Source organism: Bombina bombina, chromosome 8, assembly GCF_027579735.1.
Source record: "Bombina bombina isolate aBomBom1 chromosome 8, aBomBom1.pri, whole genome shotgun sequence".
NCBI lineage: Eukaryota > Metazoa > Chordata > Amphibia > Anura > Bombinatoridae > Bombina > Bombina bombina.
Window position 1 is genome coordinate 331,944,699 of NC_069506.1, and position 25,542 is coordinate 331,970,240.

Here is a 25,542-nt window from a genome sequence, read left to right on the forward strand (position 1 = left end):
ATAAAGGCAACCTTAAGCATATGCACTAAGTAGCTTTCTCATAAAATGATTTAGCATGTATAACATTCTCTCAAACTAAGAAGTCTATGATGACGTACTCATCAAGTGTAAGACTTTTTCCTCCATATACAAGGATTCCTTTCGGGTATTTGCATCGAAAATGCACAATGTGAAATTAAATTAAACTAAATATATAAAGTTTTTTTTTATATTGAATAATAGTTATATTCTTTTATTTAGGTCAAACTGCTACTTCATTAAGATGTTAGTGATTGGACTTTGGGTGTTTATTAGCTGGTTTCTCTGTGGTTTTATAATGCTGTAACGTATAATAACATGTTTGTTTGGATCTGGCAGCCAAGTAACCATTGCTCCACAGCTTTACCTATCTCTATTATTCTGTGACTTTATGCATATATGTATGTATGTTTGTATACTATGGGGTGGCAAATCATGTCCATCCGACATCGCTAAATGCAGACAGCATACGCTGTCGGCAATTAACATTGCACAAGCATTTCTGGTGAAATGCTTGTGCAATGCCGTCCCTGCACATTCTTGGCCAAGCAGCCGCTAGTAGGGGGTGTCGATTGGGGGTAGATTGCAGCATCCTCTGGTAAATCTACCCTATGAATGTATGTATGGATATATTATAGATAGATCAATAGATAGATAGATAGATAGATAGACAAAGTTATACAATACATTTTTACACAGGGTATTGGAGGGTGCCAGGGTTTAAGTTACAAATTCCATTAGAAGACAAATAAAACACGACTTTCCACTATTTCTTTTCTTTTGAGTGATAACTTTGGTGAAAATAAAAATGTTTTTGCATGGAAGATTAAAAAAAAAAATGATGAATATGTTTGGTAACTGTCTAAATTCCATTTTGCTAACTATTTATGTCATTTTGTTCTCTGTTTTTATTAGAAAATGATCATTAGAACATCCTATAACATTGGAATACATTATTATACTATTCCGTAGCATTGCAACACTATGCTATTACATAGCTCTGTAAAACAGACAAGTTTTGTTTAGTCTAAATATTCTGAAAATGAATGGCTGACTTAAAGGCAATTACTTACAGGACACACATTCAGGCCCATTTATCAAAGGGCTTGCGGACCTGATCCGACACTGCGGGTCAGGACCGCAAGACCTCGCTAAATGCGGAGAGCAATACGCTCTCCGCATTTAACATTGCACCAGCAGCTCACAAGAGTTGAGGGTGCAACGCCGCCCCCTGCTGACTCGCGGCCAATCGGCCGCTAGCAGGGAGGTGTCAATCAACCCGATCGTATTCGATCGGGTTGATTTCCGGCGATTCCTGTCCGCCTGCTCAGAGCAGTTGGACAGGGTTATGGAGCAGCGGTCTTTGTGACCGCTGCTTCATAAGTTGTGTTTCTGGCGAGTCTGAAGAGTCGCCAGCAACACGGCCCTTCAAGCTCTGTACGGAGCTTGATAAATGGGCCTGATTGAGTCCATATTTGTTGAGCTTGCCCTTTCAATATGTTTCCTAAAATAATATTAAAAAATCTATTCCCAGAGTGCTATTAAATAAGCTCTAGCCTTGCAGAGTGAATGAAGTTTATATTATTTAATGTGTCTTAGAGATCATTAACACAGAGCACTTCACAATATTAAGTGCACTTTGATCTTATATCACCACACCCAGCACCAGTAGATTTTTAATGATTCAGCTTCATGTAAGTGAACTCATATTTACAACAGGTTAAACTTAATTAAATGATTGATAAATCAGAATGCATCCAGTGATCCAATATTAAAAATAGATAATATTTATTGATCATTTGATCATTCATTTATAAAAGATTAATATTTACATAAAATACCCCCCCGCCAGCTTTCCTCACTGTATGTTTTTACCATACACTTAATTTTATTGCACGTGTAAACCTTAACATTTGAAGGTGCTCCGAAAGGTTTACACAAAGCTATGAGGGTAACGTGTCATCAGTTTCTTGCTTTTTCTCCTAAATTACCTACTTAGGGCTTATTTCCATTGAGTCTGTAAAAATGCAGTTGTAATCTACTGAAGCGGCCAACAGCTAAAAGTAGTTTACAGCTCTATTTGATTACCATTTTTCCATTTAAATATTTTGCACATTGCGTGCAGTTGCTCTTTTTGTGTAGGTGCCAGTAAATGTTGTGTTAACGCTTCCGTAACAAGTTCATTGCTATGGTAACCCAACCTTACACTATACAATTTAGGTTTTGAAGCCTGCGCTCCTTATCTGTGAGAGAAGCAAAAACAAAAATGCATTTAATTCATTAAAAAGTTAAATGAAATTAAAAATATTTTATTTAATGAAAAAACATATTTTTGTTTTAATCAATTTTTCAATTGGTTGATTTAAGTAACATTTAGTGCTGCCCTAGGCATAGGTCTAGTTGGAATTTTTGAAATATGTGCTTGATTGTAATACATATTTATATTTAAAAAGGAACATAACTCCAGCTAGTCCTATACCTAAGCAAGTAATTAATATTAAAAAATAACAATACATTTTTAAGGTGAAACACTTGTATAGTTTGAAAACTTTAATATCTCAATGGAAAAGAGACCTCAAAAAGCAATTTTTTTCTATTTTACACCTAGTTGAGCATGCTGTAATGTTGGAGTCCTTATCGCCAGCAGCCAGCAGTTTTTTGACTGTTTGCATTTTCATTGGAAACATAGAGGCCTAGTTATCAACGTGTCAACTTTCCTGACTTCGCCGGCCCAATACGCCCGCCTAAGCTCGCCTACCTTCGCCGCCGCGGACCTGAAAATATTCGCCTAAGTTATCAATAAATCTGTCAAAAAGCCGCGCACCAAGTACGGGGCAATGAGCAGCGGACTGTGAGAGTTATCACTCATCCGATCTCGCTGCTCTTCGGCCTTTTTACAGCTTTATTGCTAGCCTGTCACTAAGCACCCACACTAACTACACTGTTCTACCCCCTATACCGGCGCCCCCGTAGCCCCCCGCAACTCAATAAAGTTACTAACCCCTAAACCGCCGCTCTTAGACCCCGCCGCAACTCATATAAATGTATTAACCCCTAAACCGCCGCTCTCGGACACCGCCGCAACTTACATTATACCTAGTAACCCCTATCCTGCCCCCCCCTATACCGCCGCCCTCTATAATAAAGTTATTAACCCCTATCCTGCTGATCCCGCACCTCGCCACAACTAAATAGTTTAACCCCTAAAGCGCCGCTCCCAGACCCCGCCGCAACCTATATTAAACTTATTAACCTCTAATCTGCCCCCCCTACACCGTCGCCACCTATAATACATTTATTAACCTCTATCCTGCCCCCCCTACACCGCCGCCACTGTAATAAATTTATTAACCCCTAAACCTAACTAAACCTAAGTCTAACACTAAGCCTAACACCCCCCTAACTTAAATATTAATTAAATAAATCTAAATAATATTTCTATTATTAACTAAATTAATCCTATTTAAAACTAAATACTTACCTTTAAAATAAACCCTAATATAGCTACAATATAAATAATTATTATATTGTAGCTATTTATTTAGGATTTATTTTTATTTTACAGGCAAATTTCAATTTATTTTAACTAGGTGCAATAGCTATTAAATAGTTATTAACTATTTAATAGCTTACCTAGCTAAAATAAAGAGAAATTAACCTGTAAAATAAAAACTAACCTAAGTTACAATTACACCTAACACTACACTTTACTTTAATAAATTATTTATATTTAAAACTAAATACTTACCTGTAAAATAAACCCTAAGATAGCTACAATGTAATTAATAATTACATTGTAGCTATTTTAGGATTTATATTTATTTTACAGGTAACTTTGTATTTATTTTAGCTAGTTAGAATAGTTCTTAAATAGTTATTAACTATTTAATAACTACCTAGCTAAAAGAAATACAAAATTACCTGTAAAATAAATCCTAACCTACGTTACAATTAAAACTAACACTACACTATCATTACATTAATAAAATAAATGAACTACAAATAACTACAATTAAATACAATTACATAAACTAACTAAAGTACAAAAAATAAAAAAAGCTAAGTTACAAAAAATAAAAAAAATAAATTAAAAACATTTAAAAAAATATTACAACAATTTTAAGCTAATTACACCTAATCTAAGCCCCCTAATAAAATAACAAAGCCCCCCAAAATAAAAAAATTCCCTACCCTATTCTACATTAAAACAGTTCAAAGCTCTTTTACCTTACCAGCCCTTAAAAGGGCCTTTTGTGGGGCATGCCCCAAAGAAAACTGCTCTTTTGCCTGTAAAAGAAAAATACAACCCCCCCCAACATTAAAACCCACCACCCACATACCCCTAATCTAACCCAAACCCCCCTTAAAAAAACCTAACACTACTCCCCTGAAGATCATCCTACCTTGAGTCGTCTTCACTCAGCCGAGCCACCGATGGAACCAAAGAGGAGATCCGGAGCGGCAGAAGTGATCTTCCAAGGGGCGCTGAAGAAGTCTTCCATCCGATGAAGTGATCCTCCAGGCGGCGCTGAAGAAGTCTTCCATCCGGGCGATGTCATCTTCCAAGCGGCGCTGAAGAAGTCTTCCATCTGGGCGATGTCATCTTCCAAGCAGGGTCTTCAATCTTCTTTCTTCAGGATCCATCTTCAGGATCCATCTTCATCCCGCTGACGCGGAACATCAGCCAATAGAATGCGAGCTCAATCTGATTGGCTGATTGGATCAGCCAATCGGATTGAACTTCAATCTGATTGGCTGATTCAATCAGCCAATCAGATTTTTCCTACCTTAATTCCGATTGGCTGATAGAATCCTATCAGCCAATCGGAATTGAAGGGACGCCATCTTGGATGACGTCCCTTAAAGGAGCCTTCATTCGTAGGTAGTCCGTCGGGAAAGAATGATGTTCCACGTCGGCGGGATGAAGATGGATCCTGAAGAAAGAAGATTGAAGACCCCGATTGGAAGATGACATCGCCCGGATGGAAGACATCTTCAGCGCCGCTTGGAAGATGACATCGCCCGGATGAAAGACTTCTTCAGCGCCACCTGGAGGATCACTTCATCGGATGGAAGACTTCTTCAGCGCCCCTTGGAGGATCACTTCTGCCGCTCCGGATCTCCTCTTCGGTTCCATCGGTGGCTCGGCTGAGTGAAGACGACTCAAGGTAGGATGATCTTCAGGGGGGTAGTGTTAGGTTTTTTTAAGGGGGGTTTGGGTTAGATTAGGGGTATGTGGGTGGTGGGTTTTAATGTTGGGGGGGTTGTATTTTTCTTTTACAGGCAAAAGAGCAGTTTTCTTTGGGGCATGCCCCACAAAAGGCCCTTTTAAGGGCTGGTAAGGTAAAAGAGCTTTGAACTTTTTAAAAGTAGAATAGGGTAGGGAATTTTTTTATTTTGGGGGGCATTGTTATTTTATTAGGGGGCTTAGATTAGGTGTAATTAGCTTAAAATTGTTGTAATATTTTTTTAAATGTTTGTAACTTATTTTTTTTATTTTTTTAACTTAGCTTTTTTTATTTTTTGTACTTTAGTTAGTTTATGTAATTGTATTTAATTGCAGTTATTTGTAGTTAATTTATTTTATTAATGTAATGATAATGTAGTGTTAGTTTTAATTGTAACTTAGGTTAGGATTTATTTTACTGGTAATTTTGTATTTCTTTTAGCTAGGTAGTTATTAAATAGTTAATAACTATTTAATAACTATTCTAACTAGCTAAAATAAATACCAAGTTACCTGTAAAATAAATATAAATCCTAAAATAGCTACAATGTAATTATTAATTACATTGTAGCTATCTTAGGGTTTATTTTACAGGTAAGTATTTAGTTTTAAATATAAATAATTTATTAAAGGGTAGTGTATTGTTAGGTGTAATTGTAACTTAGGTTAGGATTTATTTTACAGGTAAATTTCAGTTTATTTTAGCTAGGTAAGCTATTAAATAGTTAATAACTATTTAATAGCTATTGTACCTAGTTAAAATAAATTGAAATTTGCCTGTAAAATAAAAATAAATCCTAAATAAATAGCTACAATATAATAATTATTTATATTGTAGCTATATTAGGGTTTATTTTAAAGGTAAGTATTTAGTTTTAAATAGGATTAATTTAGTTAATAATAGAAATATTATTTAGATTTATTTAATTAATATTTAAGTTAGGGGGGTGTTAGGGTTAGGGTTAGACTTAGGTTTAGGGGTTAATAAATTTATTACAGTGGTGGCGGTGTAGGGGGGGGGGCAGGATAGGGGTTAATAAATGTATTATAGGTGTAGGGGGGGCAGATTAGGGGTTAATAAGTTTAATATAGGTTGCAGCGGGGTCCGGGAACGGCAGTTTAGGAGTTAAACTATTTATTTAGTTGCGGCGAGGTCTGGGATTGGCAGGATAGGGGTTAATAACTTTATTATAGAGGGCGGCGGTATAGGGGGGGCAAGATAGGGGTTACTAGGTATAATGTAGGTTGCGGCGGTGTCCGGGAGCGGCGGTTTAGGGGTTAATACATTTATTATAGTTGCGGCGGTTTAGGGGTTAATATATATAGAGAAGCTTATGGTGTGCTCCTGGAGCGGCGGTTTAGGGGGTAATACATTTATTTAGTTGTGGCGGTGTAGGGGGGGCAGATTAGGGGTGTTTAGACTCGGGGTACATGTTAGGGTGTTAGGTGTAGACGTTTCCCATAAAAATCAATGGGATGTCTGGCAGCAGCGAACTTGTACTTTCGCTATGGTCAGACTCCCATTGATTCCTATGGGATCCGCCACCTCTAGGGCGGCGGATTGAAAACCAGGTACGCTGGGCCGGAAAAGTGCCGAGCGTACCTGCTAGTTTTTTGATAACTAGCAAAAGTAGTCAGATTGTGCCAAACTTGTGTGTGGAACATCTGGAGTTACGTAAGAATCGATCGTGTCGGACTGAGTCCGGCGGATCGAAGCTTACGTCACTAAATTCTACTTTTGTTGGTCTCTAGACTTTGATAACTAAGGCGAATCAGCCTCGCCACAAATACGCTGCGGAATTCCAGCGTATTTGAGGTTGACGGCTTGATAACTACCCCACTTAGTGTAAATTTGCACTTTTCAGCTTTTATCAAATACTATGGGCCACGCCATCTGAAACTTTCGATAAGCGTAATAGCTTCCGACAGCAGTTTTTTTATCGTTTTGTGACCTCCTGAAAACCCAATTGCAGCTTAATGGAAACAAGCCCTTTCTCTGTTTATGTGTCCACTTAGTTTGCTAGAATAAAAGACCTTTAAAGAAATCACTAGTGTTCGCGTTCGCCGTGGCGGGCGAACATATGCGATGTTCGATCCGCCCCCTATTTGTCATCATTGAGTAATACTTTGACCCTGTACCTCACAGTCAGCAGGCACATTCCAGCCAATCAGCAGCAGACCCTCCCTCCCAGACCCTCCTACCTCCTGGACAGCATCCATTTTAGATTCATTTGGAAGCTGCATTGTTAGTGAGAGGAGGCACAGTGTAGCTGCTGCTGATTTAGTAGGGAAATCTATAACTAGGTTAGTGTATTCAGTGTCCACTACAGTCCTGAAGGACTCATCTGATCTCTGCTGTAAGGGCTGCTTTTTTTTTTTTCCCTGTGTAATCTAATTGCAGTTGCCTGCCTGCCAGTGTGTGTGTCAGGCTCACAGCGTATACTGTGCCCACTTGCCCAGTGCCACCACTCATATCTGGTGTAACAGTAGTGTAGATTTAAAAAAAAAACAACACTTTTTTGACTGTGTTAAATAATAGCAGTCAGTTTCATTCACACGTGTGCGTTTCAGTGCTTGCCTGCCAGGGCACAGTGTCACCTCAGTGCAATTCATATCTGGTGTAACAGTAGTGTACATTTAAAAAAAACAACACTTTTTTGACTGTGTTAAATAATAGCAGTCAGTTTCCTTCACACGTGTGCGTTTAAGTGCCTGCCTGCCAGGGCACAGTGTCGCCTTAGACCTTGAAGCCCACCTTAGACCTTGAAGCCCACCTCTTTCAGATTGCATTTTAACAGTTTTTCACCACTAGAGTGTATTTCATATAGATAACACTGTGCTCGTGCACAAGAAGTTATCTGGGAGCAGGCACTGAGTGGCTAGACTACAAGTCTGTCAAAAGAACTGAAAAAAGGGGCAGTTTGCAGAGGCTTAGATACAAGATAATCACAGAGGTTAAAAGTATATAATTATAAATGTGTTAGTTATGCAAAACTGGGAAATGGGTAATAAAGGGATTATCTATCTTTTAAAACAATAAAAATTCTGGTGTAGACTGTCCCTTTAAATGGGGAGTTTGGTCTGTCACTGTGAAGCGGGCGTAACCCTTACACTACCTGATCGATACAACATCATACCTGATGTTTTAAAGCACGTTGTTCCAAACAATTTAGCAATGTTAGGTGATTTATGTCCTTTATGGATTAAAACCAGACTCTGCATCAACTATGTAATTTTCCATGGGCGTTTTGCCATGGATCCCCCTCCGGCATGCCACAGTCCAGGTGTTAGTACCCTTGAAATTTTAAAATTCGCCTGCTTATTGAAGTCTATGGTGGTTCGCCCATTTGCGAACAGTTGTGGAAGTTTGCGCCCGCCATTCGCGAACGCAAAATTTTAGGTTCGCGACATCACTAGAAATCACTGCTTTGTACCGTTATGGTTACTGGCACATTTGTGTTAAACAAAGATTGAAGGCTTCTAGAACTCCATCCCATTATCTTCATTTGGCATTTTAGATTGCCGGATTGGGGATGTGGGGGACCACTACACTACATAATTTTATATATATATATGTATAGTATGAGATGGCTGCAATTATGCAATTAGTGGGAGTGGGGTTAGACAGCTATTTGGGGGATCAGGGAGGTGGGAGGGTTGAGTATGATCACTACACTGCAGAACAAAAAAATAAATAATAATAATTAATAAAACAAAAGCTAAACTGCATACTGGCAAAGAGTCTACCAGTACCTAAGATGGTGGTGGCAAGTGAGTTGTGAGGGAGGGAAGAGAGCTGTTTAGGTGGAATCAGGTAGGGATCTAGTTGTGGGAGGTGTCAGTTAGAAGGGTAATCTTTACAATAAAGCTAAAATTAACCTTACAGGCTACGTGATTAACCTCTTCACTGCTGGGAATTAATAGTGGTGTGGTGCGCAGCTGCAATTAGTAGCATTTTAATTACCGAAAAGCAATGGCAAAGCCATGTATGTCTGCTATTTCTCAACTAAAGGAATCCCAGAGAAGCTTTTACAATAATTTGTGCCATGATTGCACAAGTTGTATGTAAATAATTTCCGTGAGAAACTCAAAGTTTGTGAAAAAAATTACAATTGAAATGGTGGCATGAAATATACCAAAATGGCCCAAAATCAATACCTTTGGTTTATAACAAATCCCTCTGAGGAAGCGTATAAGTGAAATGCAACCGCGTCAGGGGCTTCGTTTTTATTTTATCTGCACTCTGTTATCAATAAATTGATATTTTTATTTGTTGTTGTAACATTTGTTGTAAAATTTGGGACATATTGTGGGAAGGATGGGGAAGGGATTTATAGCATATTTAGTGTAAAAAAGTGGCTTATCTACCCTAATATAGGGCAATACAGGACAGAGTTCCTATATAGAGGCTCTTACATTAACCTAATAATATTGCTTTTTCCCCTCCTCCTCATATGTGATAAACAACCTAAAATCAGCAACATTGAGGCACTTTATACAAGTCACAGTTACAGAGTTGTGTTTTAACTATTTTTCTGGCACGCTAAATATAACTTCTATTTCTGCTTTCTTTTTTAACTATAACTAGTAAAAGTTACATTTTAAGTGGAAAAATATAAACTTTATGTGTAGAAAGAGCATACTTTTCCCTATTCTCTTAATAGGTTTTTTTTCTTCAATACCTTGGGTTGTCTGCTTAAAAAAAATAAAAAAAAAGCAAGGCTCTATTTCTGTTTAAATTAAGTGATGACAAAAAAATGGTAAAACTGATCTGGTATTTTGGGCGAGTTCTTCTCTGAAAGTCCTGGTAGCAAAGGAGATAATTTGTTTCTTTCATAGTAAAACACGTTCTAGGCAGTGAGTAGTTAACAATTACAAGATAGATGCAACGTCATTGATAATACTGGAGCAAATTTCACAACTTGCCGCTTTGATTAGGTGCAGATACAAATCTTTATTGATTACACAATTTTCAAAATGCTATGTTTTTTCAGCGAGATATTAGTTTCAGGAATGAGTTTTATTCAGTCTATGTTTGCCCCTTAGTAGCTAAATCTTTTCTTTTCACAGTGAATACAATGAATGTAAAAGTAATACTCAGAGCAAATATATATATATAATTAAGTTATACTCCTTATTTGACGGTTTCTAATTTAAATAAAATGGAGATTACTATTTTTATTTTTTATGAACTCCCGAACTAATGTTAAAATCCTAAGAGACGTGAAAGATAATGTTAATTTTTAATACAATAATATAGAAAAAAATTGTTATACTCATTTTTTATTCATTAAGATACATATTGGTTCCCACAGCTGAGCAGTTTATAGAAAACATATTTTTATAAGAATTATTTGTGCTGTATCTCTCATGATATTTTGCGCAATAATGGATAACTAGCATATTTTGCAGTGACTAAAATACAAAGTAAAAATTTGTTTATGAATGACCGTAAGGCTATTTAACAAAAAATACATTAAAGGGCCACTGTGCTGTAATTTTTTCTCATTTAAAGGGACATGAATCCCAATTTTTTTTTATCATGATTAGGGATGTGCAAATGTGCAATTCAAATTCGAATGTTAGAACGACTGTTATTGTAGAAATTCGATTTACATAATCGAATGTTGATAAGTATGAATAATGTTAAATGTTCTATAATTTAATGCTATTTACAGTTTTTGAATGTCACTTTTGATTTCGAATGTTCATAATTAAATCGAATGTCCACATTCGATTTCACAAATACTATTCAGAAGTTCAATAGTTCATGTGGTAGGAAATTTAGTAAATTGATACATAATAGAGACAAATATATAAATTCGAAATGAACAAGTGTGTTAAAATGTGTTTATTATTTTAATGTTGTGAAACATTTGCCCATCCCTAATCATGATTCAGATAGATGTGTGGTCAAGGTTTTCATCGGGGGCCTCCAGAGCAGCACCCACTTAAAGGGAGAGTGTTAACCAATTTTCATATAACTGCATGTAATAGACACTACTATGAAGAAGAATTAGTACAAACACTGATCTAAAAATCCAGTATAAAACCTAAACGTATTTATAAGCTCCCAATTTAGCACTGTTGATGAGGTTAGGCTGGGACACCCACTTAATGATCTGAGAAAGCAGGAAGAGCATACCCTTCCCTGCATATGAAAAGACCCATTACACAAGCAAGAGTCTGTAGACTTTGGTCTACATCTGATAATTATGGACTTGGTGAGGTATCTGAAAATCAGCACAATGTTATTAAAAAAATAAGCTAAACTAATCATTATTACAAAAACACTCCCAGATGGGCTATATAAATGGATTAGCTACAAAACAGGTATGCAAAGAAAAATCTATTGTACAGTGTCCCTTTAAGATTGTATGTACAATTGAACATTCAACCCCACCCCCTGCTCATGTGAAACCAATTGCGTGCGAGCAGGACTTGTCAGTCATCCTGGACAAACACGCCTCCACTGAAATGAACCTGAGGCTGCTTTAGCAGCTTCATAAATGGGAGACAGAGCATTGAATTTTAAACAGCTTTCCAATAAACTTCTATTGTTAAACTTGCTTCATTCTCTTGGTATACTATCCTTTTCTGAAGAAACAGCAATGCAAGCTGAATATAAATGTGCAGCCACCAATCACCAGCTAGTTCCCAGTAGTGCATTGCTGCTATTGAGTCTATCTACTGTAGGTATCATTTTTAATTAAGGATATCAAGAGAACAATGCAAATTAGCTAAAAGAAGTAAATTAGAAAGTTGTGTAAAATGTCATGTTCTATCTGAATTTAAATCATGAACGTTAAATTTTGACTTTACCTTCCCTTTAATATGTCACCCTTGATTAATTTTACCCCTGGAGTGTATTAAATTGTTTTAAAAATGTGTAATAATTTTTGCCTGTTGAAACCACCTACTATAATAAAAATGTCAATATTGCAGTACTGACTATAGAAAAGTTATCTAAACATGAGTAAACAGAAAAAATGATACTCCTATTGGGGAGGGAGGTAGCCCAGCCTATTTGAAAATGTGTCCCTGCAGCTGCTTTGAATTATATAAACTTATCAGCTGCTTGCTGAGTACATTGTTTCTTCAAGGTCCCTACTAAAGATAGACTGGGCAGGAATTAGTTACTAGTTGGGGATGACAAAGGGAAGGGAGAAGTTTCCAAAATCATTTGCATAATATCTGAAAAAGGAAAAAAACAAATGAGGAAAACTATATCTCTTTTAAGCAGATGAATAACTTCAACACACACAAAGCACTTATTAGTTGTCCAAAAATCACATACATGTATCAACCTGAATATCTGAATGAACATTAAAAGTAAATGTATTTGACATTGCTAACTAGACATGGTTTAATGTTGTTTTATGGTCTTCTTTTGCAGGCCAATCATCTTTTACCCAGCAACCCCAGGATCAAGTGGTGGTGGCTGGGCAACCAGTGAACCTTCTCTGTGCCATCCCTGGGTATCATGGTATTGTACTCTGGATTAAGGATGGACTTGCTCTGGGAGTGGGCAGAGACCTCTCGGGTAAGATTCTCACCACTAGTCACATTCTACGAAATAGATTAAACTATTTGACCCGTGTTATTTTTATTTTATTTATAGGACAGCTGCTATTAACTCTAAGGTTGTCTTGAACGTATATATGTATTGCCAATATTAGTGTATTGTATTAGTGTGTGTTTGCATCCTGTGACTTGTTTGTCAATATACTATGTTTACAGAGCATATGAGCTAATCGGTAGTTATGTGGCCTCTAAAGTATCTGGAAATATAAAGCCCCATAATGTTTTGAGCTAAAATGCCCTTTTAGGAAGCAGAAACAGCATTCAGTGATAATCCAAAAAAGGGTCACAGACCAAGCCAAAGATCAACACCAGAGAATTCCTCATGAAACAAATACAAAAAAAGGAACAGGTAAAACAGTAGTCAAAAGTCCAGTTCTAGCAGTCAGAAGCCAGGAGATCAAGGGGTAGATTTATTAGCTTGCAGGCGGACATGATTTCCTGTAGCATACGCTGTCAGCATTTATCATTGCACAAGCATTTCTAGTGAACTGCTTGTGCAATGCCTCCCCCTGCACATATGCGGCCAATCGGCCACTAGCAGGGGGTGTCAATCATCCCGATCATACACGATCGGTAAAGGTTGTTGTCTGCCACCTCAGAGGTGGCGGATGAGTTAAGGAGCAACGGTCTTACGACCACTGCTTCTTAATTTAAGTTTCAGGCAGACCTGAAACTTTGGGGGTAGATTGAAGCACCCGCTGCTTGATAAATCAACCCCCATGTCTCAATGCAGGGTGCAGGAAGGGCTAAAACTTGGTGGGTAAACCAGGATGTAAACAGGGGTCAAAACTAGCAAAGCAGTTCAGAGACAAAAATGCCAGGATTTCCATGAGAATAACAAAGGGGGCCCTTTAACACCACACATATAGTTCTTGGCACCATAACCACTGCCAGGTCACTTCCAAGATCCAGGTCAAAAATAGAGATAACTTTAATGCAGGTATCATAGCTTGCCATGTTAACAAGGAAAGCCTGCAGATCCTGTGCCCTAAACTTAGCGCACCTCTCCAAAGCCTTGTCGGATACCCATAGTGCACCCCACTCTAACCCTGGCCTCTGATTGGATGTAATTTGCTGTCAAACTACATGTCTCAATGTATTATATTTGGGGAGTTGTAGTACTGTTAACCTTGAATACAAATGAATAAAAAACAGAAAAAAACATTTCCCATAATCCTTTTTGTTTCCTGAAACAATACTGAAGACAATAGAAAGCTATAATGATGTCAAAGGACACAGCTCTAGGGTGTCAAGCCAAGTTGTACTGTGATAGTTAGAGGTTTACATGTTGATCTCTAGTAAACCACATCTCTGCCAATAATATTACACAGCATAGCAGAGAATTTGTTAATAGTCTTCTTATCTGGACTTATCTGCTCTTCATTTTAAATGTCTAACATTTTCCTGAATATCAGCATCCCTGCTAATAACAGTGTTATATAAACTCCTTAGTAACATTTATACTGACAAATTAAGCAGCACAAGAATATCTACTTTCTATTGTTTATATATTTTAGTGACACAGGTTAAACTGTAATTTCTACACTTCTCGACATGCAGGGCTCAGTTAATGAGTGGTTATATTCTCAGTTGTAAAATCAGTTTCCAACACAGCATTTTTATATTGCTAAAATTAACTTTATTTCATTAATTATCTAGAACTGTTTTATCAGAATTTTCCAGTGGATAAAACCTTTGTCCCTATAGATATAATTTCTCTAATATATGCAACCTATCTTCTGTATAAGTGATGTTGCTAAATCCACTTCTACATCGAACAACTTACATCTAGCCCACACCAACCTTCTACACTCGTATTACCAATTAAAATGCTTTATTAGCGCATTTATATTCTGATGTGGGAGTACCCTAGTCAGTTTTTAGAGCATTCAGTGCTGAGTGCTTTGCGACTGTGCGCTAATACATTATTTTCATTTTACTAGTTAAGATAAAACTCTACTCAAAATTAGACATGTGTAGCCGCAAAAAATCTGGTTTGGCCGAATCTTTCGGAACAAATATTTTAGGAAACTAATTTCCCTGAATTTTCATTAGCTGTTCTATTCAGTATTTGTTTTGTTTAAAATGGACACTGAATATTCTTAGAACATTTACATTTCTTTTCATTCAAAAAATATAAATGTTCTTAAGCTACAGGTGAAAAAGTTATGCTTACCTATAGCGCACTGGAGAGCTGTGTTAATCTGGACCTTTTCTTCACAGAACCCTGGACTTGCTAATAGGAGGCTTAGCTTGGCAGCTCCCAGGGTTTGGGCTAAAATACCTTCATCTTTAGCACAGGCCCTAGGGTCTGAAGAAAAGGACCAGGTTATCCTGTTCCCAAGGACGCTAAAGGTAAGTATTTAACTATTTAAAGGAAACAAATGAATACTGACGAATTTCATCAGTATTTATTAGTTTTTTTTAAATTTCAGGGTGTATTCTTTTGGATATTCAAGAATATCTGTGTTAATGAATCTGCATTTATAGCAAAACGAACATGCCTACTCAAAATTAATAGTATAAAAAGGTCTTCATTTCTAACTCATACCCTGCAATTTCTTGCCCAGGAGTAGTGAACAAGTGGACATTCTTTATCATTGTATGTTTGAAAGTATTTCCCAATTAGAAAAAGGCAAACAAATGTATAGTTATTATTATTATTTTCATTATTTTTATTCGTTGATGCCAGAGTTTCTTCTCACGAAAATACAAAATGGCAGAAAAATTCCTGGTTTAAGTTTTCTTAATGGATTTTTTTGACATTCAGTTTCCTATTTTTATTTAAATTCAATAAATAACAATACCCTGGCTCAAATGCATCGCTACACAGCAACCAAGCATTTAAAGCGTGTTCCTCAAATATGTTCTCTTTTGAGTTTAAAGGAACTTTTTAAGAACACATTACAGTGTTATGTACGTTTCTGTGCTGAACTCAACTTTTAATATTTGAGTTGTACACAATCAGGTTAGCTAAATTTCAAAGTGTAACATTTTGCTGAAGCTTTTTTCATTCAACAACAATTTTTTTTTTTTATGTTTAATTGCTGTGCTTTCATATAGATTCAAGAAAATTATTTAGTTTATGTCCCTTTAGGGGTCACTCAAATTATCAATTTTCTATATATAAACCACACATGCTAACATATCATTTCAGGATAAGCGCTAATACTTGACTATTTGGGGCTTATCTATCAAGCTCCGAATGGAGCTTGATGGCCCGTGTTTCTGGCGAGTCTTCAGACTCTGCAGAAACAGCAGTTATGAAGCAGCGGTCACAAAGACCTCTGCTTTATAACCTGTCCGCCAACTCCGAGCAGGCGGACAGACATTGCCGCAATTCAACCCGATCGAGTACGATCGGGTTGATTGACACCTCTCTGCTGGCGGCCCATTGGCCGCGAAACTGCAGGGGGCGGCGTTGCACCAGCAGCTCTTGTGAGCTGCTGGTGCAATGCTGAATACGGAGAGCGTATTAATCTCCGTATTCAGCAAGGTCAGGCAGATGTGATTTTTCATATAGCAACAAGCTACTTTACCTCCTACATTATTTGGACATTTTACAATCTTTATTTTATAATAGCATCAGCCAGAGAAGTAGCTTTTTATTCCATCATAGACACTGGTAAAATGTTTTTAGAAATCAGTCAGATCAGACAATTAATAAAACAACTGCATTCATTCAATTCAATAAGCTATGGTAAGTGAGAATAAATGTCAAAACCAATGTGACTCCAGATTGTTAAAACATTTTCTAAGTACTGCAAATGTAATTTTTACAATGTGACTGAAAATATGATCTGCATATGTGTGCATTAGGATTTTTTCTTGGGTATGCTAAAAAAAAATAAAAAAAATAGGATGGCATTATAAAGACTTTTCATTTCTGCTATAGCCTTTGTCTAGAGAATCTACAATCTTTCTACATAAAACAACGTTGCACAATAATACATTTTAAATTCCAATACTATAACATATTTATTTTTGGAGAAATTACTTTGATGGGATTTGATTGTTGTATTTTTGGAGCTGAAGTAATGCTAGTATTTTGATTCGACCTTTGCATAGGGTACCCTCGTTACTCTGTGGTTGGAGACCATTTGTCTGGAGAACATCACTTGAAAATCCAACGAGCAGAGCTCCAGGATGATGCTATGTATGAATGTCAGGCAATACAGGCAGCGATTCGATCGCGACCAGCCAGGCTTACTGTTCTTGGTAAGTCACCCATTGCACATCCTTAAGTTACGTTTTTTTGATATATTACAGTATATAAAATGGGACAGTAAAATTAATTGTTGTGTTTTCAGTCACCTTACCTTCTATTTGTAAGTGAGTCTTGACTGCTAAAATCCTTAGTTTAGTAGCATAATTTTACACCTTTTGGTTGTTATTTACACAATCCCCTGATGACTCATCTGGCTATTGCCTTTGTTTTTGTCATCAGCCAATCAGCAGCCATACTAACTGCTCCATTGACAATATGCTGAGAGCGTTCTTGCGCTTCTGCTCAAGCTGTCTTTAAGAGCATGTGTATTGTCAATGGGTAGGGCAGTACAGCCTTAAAATGAAGCCAATCCAACTATACCAGTCATGTGATTCCTGCTAATTCTCATTGGAGGATTGGCACAATCTAGTACTGCTCATTGGCTGGCAGGTGCTTCCTGCTAAGTAAGTATTCAAATAGCTTTAGTAGGAAGGGCACAGTGTATACTGGTGTAATAGCTAAATAGCTGAAATTAAACTGCTTTGACTTTTTTCAGGAATATAAATTGGTTTCAATGAGGCTCTTTCATACAGAAGACAATTTTTTTTTTTTTTTTTAAATATTTATTTAATACACACCAAAGAAAAATTACAATACATCAAAGTCATTATACAACCATTAAAGCAAAACATAGTCGTTCCATTCTTGACCCTTATTAGTATAAGACTATTCCTAAACATATCCTGGAATCAACTCCATGGTGTGTTTTTTTCCCCCTTTTTTTCTCCCTTCCCTCTCTCTTCCCTCCCTTTTACCACCTCACATACCTCGACGTGAAACAGCCGAAACAAGAAGGAGGAGAAAGAAAAAGGAAAAAAACAAAACAAAAAAAAAAAGACCCGGTTTAAACACTATTGTCCTGTCTGCTATCAATCCATGAGGAAGGGAATATACCTAATAAAACTAATTCTGCAAAACTAACAGATGAAAGGAACGGGGAGAGAATCTGTTTTTGTATAGGGGAGGAGAAGGACTTAATGAACGGAGACCATGATAGGAGGAAACTTCTAACTCTCCTTTCTGAGGCATCCTGCAATTGATAAGATTCAAAAACGATCTGTTCCTGTATAACTTTTACAACCTCATTGAACCCGGGGGTTCTTCTAGATATCCAATATTTTAATATAAGATGCCTGGCTGCCAGGATTATGGTATTGACAATGTGTATCCAATGGTGGTCCCCCGTGTTTGACACTGACATTAGAAATACAATATCTTGTGGTTTTAAAGAAACAGAAATTTCGAGGTATAAACCAAACCAATAAGTAATTTTCGACCACCATTGATTAATTTTGGGGCAAAACCAGAACATGTGCAAGAGATCAGCGCTAACATGCGCACATTTGGGACAATTACCTGATCTTGTAGGGTAAAATTTGGCGATTTTCTGAGGATGCATATAAAAATTATTAATGAGCTTAACGTGCGATTCTCTCCAGCCCACAGAAACCTTACATTTCTTTAGCATAGAAAAACTCTTCTCAATGATCTCAGATTCTGTCTCCATTCCCCGCTGGGACCAAAAATTACACAATTTATCTACAAATACTTGACTTTGTTTTGACAACATAATGTCGTAAATCAATGAGATTGAAGTATCTTGTTTAACAAACTTCTGTATAATAACTCTGACCTCGGACCAAGCCGCTGATGGGGGAAGGATCCAACCTTGAGAAAAAATGTAGTGTTGAATCTGAAAAAACGCAAACAGATTAGATCTCGGAAGATCAAACACCTGAAAAAAACGATTCCACATCTAATATATGATGATTACCATCAAAAAGCTGCTTTACCAAATTTAAGCCCTTTTTGGTCCACAATCTAAAAACTTTCTGGAATATTCCAGGGGTAAATTGCGGATTACCCGTTATAGGTAAAAATTCTGAGTAAGACGGGTCTATGCCTAGCATAGTACAAAATTTGTGCCAGGCAAGTACTACGTTCTTAAACGATATAAGGGAGGACACATTCGAAGGTAACTGTCGCACCTTGCAATGAAGAATAGCTTTTAGAGCAAAGGGATGTATTAAGAAGGTCTCTTCCTCAATCGAGGTAACCATATTCGAATCTGCTATCCAATCAAGAGCAAATTTGACCAAAGTTGCTGTATTATATAACTTAATATCCGGAAGCGTCAGTCCTCCGCCGGAGGACTTCTGCATCAGTCTTATCAGAGCAATACGTGGTTTTTTATCTTTCCATAAAAATTTAGAAATAAAGCCATTTAATTTCTTAATATCCTTGTTCGGTATAAATACAGGAAGATTTTGTAGAGGATACAAAAGCCGGGGAAAGATAATAGTTTTTATTAAATTGGCCCTTGCAGTAATAGCTAAAGGAAACGAAGCCCAAAGTTCTAGATCTTGTTTCATCTTTTGTATCACTGGGATATAATTTGCCGAATACCACAACTTGGGGTTCTTATGTAATATTAGACCCATATATTTGATAGCATCAACCGTTTTAAATGGCAATTCAACCCTTGGGGAAATAGCATTCCCTACAAACATAAGTTCGCTTTTTTCAAGATTAACTTTTTAACCTGAGAAAGAGCTGAACTCCTCTAACAATGTCAGTAACGTTGGGAAAGATTGACAGGTGTTCTCCAAAAAGACCAAAATATCATCAGCATATAGCAGTACTTTAAGCCTATGTGGGCCCAGAGGAATACCTGATAAACTCTGCCTTAACCTAATTGCGAGCGGTTCAAGGGCGATATTAAATAAAGATGGTGATAATGGACACCCTTGTCTTGTGCCCTGTTGCAAAATAATGGGAGGAGAACGGGCTCCATTTATCAGTAAATATGAAATAGGTTTTGCATAGATTCTATTGATAAATTGAACAAAATTCCCCTTGAACCCAAACTCATCCAGAGATCTGAATAGATGTTCCCATATAATAGAGTCAAATGCTTTGACTGCGTCCAATGTAAGCACGGCCCTATCCGGAGTCTCCCGCCTCTCATCTTCCTGACTGATATTCCATGTGTAGTCTAGAAAAGTGATAAGTTTACGAAAATTCTTTATAGGGTTCCTTAAGGTCATAAACCCTGACTGATCCGGATGTATAAGGTCCTGTAAGCACCGAGATAATCTAGCCGATAAGATAGCTGTTAATATCTTATAGTCGGTGTTCAATACCGAAATTGGTCTGTAGGAGGCGGGGTCCTCCGGATTTTTACCTTTTTTATGGATAAGGGAAATATTAGCTGATGAAAAATAAGATGAGATAGGGTTATCTGTAGTATAATAAGTATTAAATAGGTTTTCTAATACATCAAGCAGCTCTTCTTTCAAGCACTTATAGAATTCCGCAGGAAACCCATCAGGGCCTGTTGCTTTATTTAACTTCAAATGATCAATTGCCTCACTAATCTCTGTAATTGTAATCGGATCATTCAGTATATCCAGTTCATCTGAGAGCATCTTTGGGGTCTTAATCTTAGCCCAAAATGATTCTTGAGTGTGGCGGTTTCCATTAACCGCGGCATATAATTTTTGGTAATACTTGAAAAATACCTGGCCGATTTCCTGGCTATCAATGTGCCTTACCTCATTGTATTTAATAGCTACTATGAAATTCTTTTTTTTCCTGCTTCTGGTGAGCTTCGCAAGGGATTTTGCCGAGCTCCCATTAAATCCTCTATAATATCTGTTAATTCTTAGTTCTTCCTCCTGTGATCTTTGTTTTAAAAAGATATCCCTTTCCTTCCTGCATTCTAAATATATATCCCAATTATCCTGCGAGGGAACAGTCTGTAGGTTCCAATACGCATTCTTAACCTTATTGGATAATTGCATCTCCCTCCTCTTAATGGTCTTGTCTCGTTTCTTCAGGTAAGCCGGAATCTCCCCCCGCAAAACTGCTTTCAAAGCTTCCCAAAAAATTTCTACCTTGTTTTTATAGCTAGTATTAAGCCTGCTATAATCAAACCATTTTTGTCTAATCCACGAGCAAAATCTAGACTCCGTATATAAGTGCCTAGGAAAAGAGAATACTGTATTGTTGGAATTGCTCTTTCCACATGGAGGAAAGGACAAAGAGATTATTGCATGGTCCGAAATCAGAATCTGGTAGATTTCAGTCTCCAACTTCCAAATGGAGAGAGCCTCTGAAACCAAAAAGAGGTCGATTCTCGAGAAAGTTCTGTGGGCTTTAGACTCACACGTATATTCCTGTATATCAGGATTTTGCATCCTCCAAATGTCAACCAGGTTTAATTTATAACAAAAAATTTTAAAATATTTGGCATCTTTCTTATATAGTGACATATTTTTCTTTGAAAATCGGTCCAGTGTTGGTTGTAAAGTCATATTAAAGTCCCCCCGAGAACAAGGTTCTCAGCTTTATATGGGTATACCTTACCTTTAATTTTTTCCCAGAATTCGGAAGAGAATTTGTTGGGAGCATAAATGTTACAGAATATAAATTTGGTGTTCTTAATACTAATTTGGATTATAATGTATCAGGCAGCTATGTCTATATCAGCTTTAATGATCTTGTATTCCAGATTTTTATGGATTAAGATTGCTACTCCAGCTTTCTTAATAGACCCCGACGATGTAATTACTTCCCCTACCCATTTAACCTTGAGCTTGGCAGCTTCTTGCGCATTTAAATGAGTTTCCTGTAAAAACACTAAATCAGGTTTTTGCTTTCCCAGGGTTTTAATAATTACTTTACGCTTAGCAGGTGATGAGATCCCCCCCACATTCCAAGATAAAATCTTAATACCTTCCCCTAACATAACCTTTTACTTTTTTCTTCTTCCCCCCTATTACCTAGCCAGTAAAAACCAGGACCAAAAAAAAAAAAAAAGAACCACAAAACGAAAAAAAAAAAGCGAGGACAGCCGCCCTTTATATACACTCAGTATTAACCGTAGAAAATAGAGCAAGAGTATTTCAATTTGCTCTTCCTTCATCCTTGCAATTTTACACGGAATATATCTCTTAAACTCAACCAGTTTAACTATGTGGGTTCACAGGCAAGTTAAGTGCTTGGTCAAGACTACCTTTGTACTTCTTAATAAACATTTTGACTTCCTCTATTTGATTGAAAATTTGCCTTACACCTCCAACTTCTACTACAATTTTAGCTGGATATAGTAAACGTGCATTTAGACCTTGATTTATTAATTGTGTACAGTATGGTGCCATCCCTTTCCTCCTAGAGGAGGTTTCTGAAGAAAAATCCTGAAAGAGGAGGATCTTACTGTTGCCAAATGTCAGGGGGCCAGAACTTTTATAACATTTTAATATTTCAACTTTGTCCTGAAATTTCAGAAATTTACAGATTGCCATTCTAGGTCTGGTAAACCCGGTCTCTGCAACTCTCTTGGGTCCAACTCTGTGCGCCCTTTTGATTATGAGTGGCAGAGAGTGGGCTGGAATACCTAGAGCCTGTGGTAAAGTCAAAGATACAAACTTACTAACATCATCAAATTCGGGTAACTCTGGCAGGCCAATAATCCTAATGTTATTGCGTCTGGAGCGATCTTCCAGATCCTCCAGACGCAATTGCATGCCATTAATCTTGGCTTCCTGACTGCGGACTATACTCTCTTGGTTATTGACCTGATCTTCGAGTGAGGAAATTCTATTTTCAGCCTCCATCATCCTAGAGGAAAATTGTTTGACTTCTAAAGAGAGTGTCCCTATTTCAGTTGCTATGGTCCCTAGTGCTTTCTTGATTATCTCAAACTGGGGGGAGAAAAGAGCTGTAAGTTGTCCAACAAGAGCCTGTGTGTCAATAACAGATGGATTCATATCCGTTACTACATCAATGCTAGTATCGGCCATTTTGGCTCTTTTGAAAAGGGTGTAAACGTGCAAAACAATCAAACAGTGAAAAGAATGAGAAGAAGAAAAAAAAAAATTAAGTGTAACAGTGAAATACGGACCAATCAGGTCCTTAAAAATATTCTGCTTCTACTATAGTGTTTAGATTATATGTGACTGTGAAATTAATCTTCTATATAAGCTTGAGACATTGACCCTGCCACGTAGTGTATATGTATGTGATACGAGTCTGTACCCACAAATTTTTTTATAATACCTCCTGTGCAAAAAAAGACAATTATCATGGAGAGTTTGGAACCAGTAACAAATGACCCTCCTATTATACAGTTCCCCTCAGCTTAAATATGAAACTTTCAACACAAATTAAGAGAAATACTGTTTAAACTTCCTCAACTTTGACAGGGGTTAGAATTATTCTGGTAGTCTATAGGAATTAAACTGGATGTTATCCTACTGAGCAGTACTTATATATGAAACTGTATCACTAAATACTTTCAACTACAAACAATAGCCATGTTCAGAGAAAACAAGAAGTCCACAGTCCTTCAATTTAAAATAGTTCCTCTGAAGCTGTTTATCCCAAAACTTAATGATTCATAGTCTAATACTGAAGTTTAGTGAAATCAAATTAGCTTAATGTCACTACTTTGAACACTACTTTGAACCAGCTATACCTAACTTTTGACAAATGACCCCAAACAATTCAAATTGGTATAGCTTTTTTTTCTCCTTTTTTTTTCTCTTTTCTTTATCCTTCCCCCTTTTTTCCTTTTTCACTAGGTAGCGTTCATAGGGGTTTCCAACTGAGGTTTTACCACCTCTCTTCTAAAGGTGTTTTCATGGGGATGTCACAAACACCCTTTTTTGGGCAACTCCTGAGTCCAGCTTTAACTGAAAATAAAGTTACTATTTCCTCTTTTCCAAGCAGGGGAAAAACGGCCTCTCCTCCACCCAACAGTAAAACATAAGAAACAACCCGACAAGGTAGATGCCATAAAGTTCATAACTTACATAGTTCTCACAGTCCACCTTGCACCGTCCTTAGGGAGCTATTTCATCTGACGTCTGGCACTTTTAAACAGCCATCAGCTCCCTTCTTCAAACTGCACGGATCCTGTGCTGCTTAGTGGGTCTGTACGTGCTGCAGAGAGTTGTAGAGAGTGACGTGGATGCCTTGACACACCTCCCGTCCCTATTGGGTGGATAGAGAGGCTCGACCTTGTTATCGTTCTCAGATTGGCCAGAGATCTTCAGCTGATTCAGCCCCAGTTTAGCAATCTGCCGTAGCCCTCGATTCTGCAGACCAAAATGGCCCGTGGATATCCGCCGAACAAGGGGTGCCCTAGGGAGTACAACTACCCCACAACGTGGACATCTTTTTTTTCTTCCTTGATCTTCAAACACACTGTGCCAACGGTCCTCCCACAACGGGCTGCAAGCTTCACTCCATGCAAAATTCCGGCACACCGTCAACCTCTGATGTAGCAGACTGGCTCCCCAAAGCAAACAAAAGTAGTAAAGAGCCTGGTTAGGGTACTCTGCTTGCGGGTTCTTAACAGTGAAGTAAATTTGCGGCTCTGACTATAAGCCGATTATGCAGTCAATTTTAGAGTTTCCTGCCTGGGCTGAATTGTACTTGCCCTGCTCCCTAGGGCGCTGACCGCACCAACAGCGGGAGAAATGGCCACGGGAGAAAGTTAGATAGAGCTTGTCTATGCTCGGCTCACACCGCCGAACTCAGCGTGTTCCACTGCGCAGCTCCTCCCACCGGAAACTCCTCCACCTGGCTGAGAAGACAATTTTAAAGTGTCTATTTAAAGGGATATACAAAATAATAGTTACTAGTCACTATGTTATTGCATTTCATTCTGTTCCTGCAGCTCTTTTCAAATCAGTCTTCCTGTTTAATAGCTTAAAGTGCCAGATACTGAAGCCCTTTTTCGTCAAAATGAGCGCCGCCATCTTGGAGCACAAGAAGTCTCACAGCTTGTGAATGAAGTGCTTTTTAAAATACATTTTGTGCAACTCTAAAACTGTGTAAAAATGCAAAAATGTAAAGCTCACATGATGTATTATGCACATTAACTCTAAGCAAATGATAGAACTGTAAAATATTATTATTATTATCTGTACTTTGTAGAGCGCCAACAGATTCTGCAGCGCTAAACAGATTCCGAAGCGCTGAACAGATTCCGAAGCGCTAAACAGATTCCTAAGCCCTAAACAGATTCCGCAGCGCTAAACAAATTCTGCAGCGCTAGAATAGTGGACAGTATTATTGATCTTTGAGTGTGCACTGCCTCTATCACAGGCTGTGAGAATACCTGAGCTCCAAGATGGCGGGGCCCAGTATAAAGAGGCGGAGCTTCAGCATCTGGGAACTTAAAGCTATTAAAACAGGAGAACTGATTTGAATAGCACTGCAGGAACAGGATGAAATGCAATAACAAAGTGACTAGTTACTATTCTTTTGTAGTTGTGCACAGCAGTTTAATGTTCCTTCAAGCTACTAATCTAATTACTCCAGACCTAAAGGATCACTTTACAGGCTTATTTATTAGCAGTAAGTAAGGTGCTAAAATTATTTTACATGTACTGTCCCTTTAAGGCTAATTAGTGGTGCAAAATGCTACTTTTGCTCT

The 25,542-nt window shown here is 37.5% G+C and overlaps 1 protein-coding gene across 1 annotated transcript in view; it reads left to right on the forward strand.

The window, feature by feature from the left end:
- KIRREL3 (kirre like nephrin family adhesion molecule 3) overlaps nucleotides 1–25,542 on the forward strand; it is a 1,250,147-nt gene that overhangs the window by 120,608 nt on the left and 1,103,997 nt on the right. Inside the window, exons 3-4 of the mRNA XM_053691559.1 lie at nucleotides 12,642–12,788; nucleotides 16,898–17,047. Of these exons, the coding sequence (XP_053547534.1) occupies nucleotides 12,642–12,788; nucleotides 16,898–17,047 (297 nt within the window). The remainder of the gene's footprint in view (nucleotides 1–12,641; nucleotides 12,789–16,897; nucleotides 17,048–25,542) is intronic.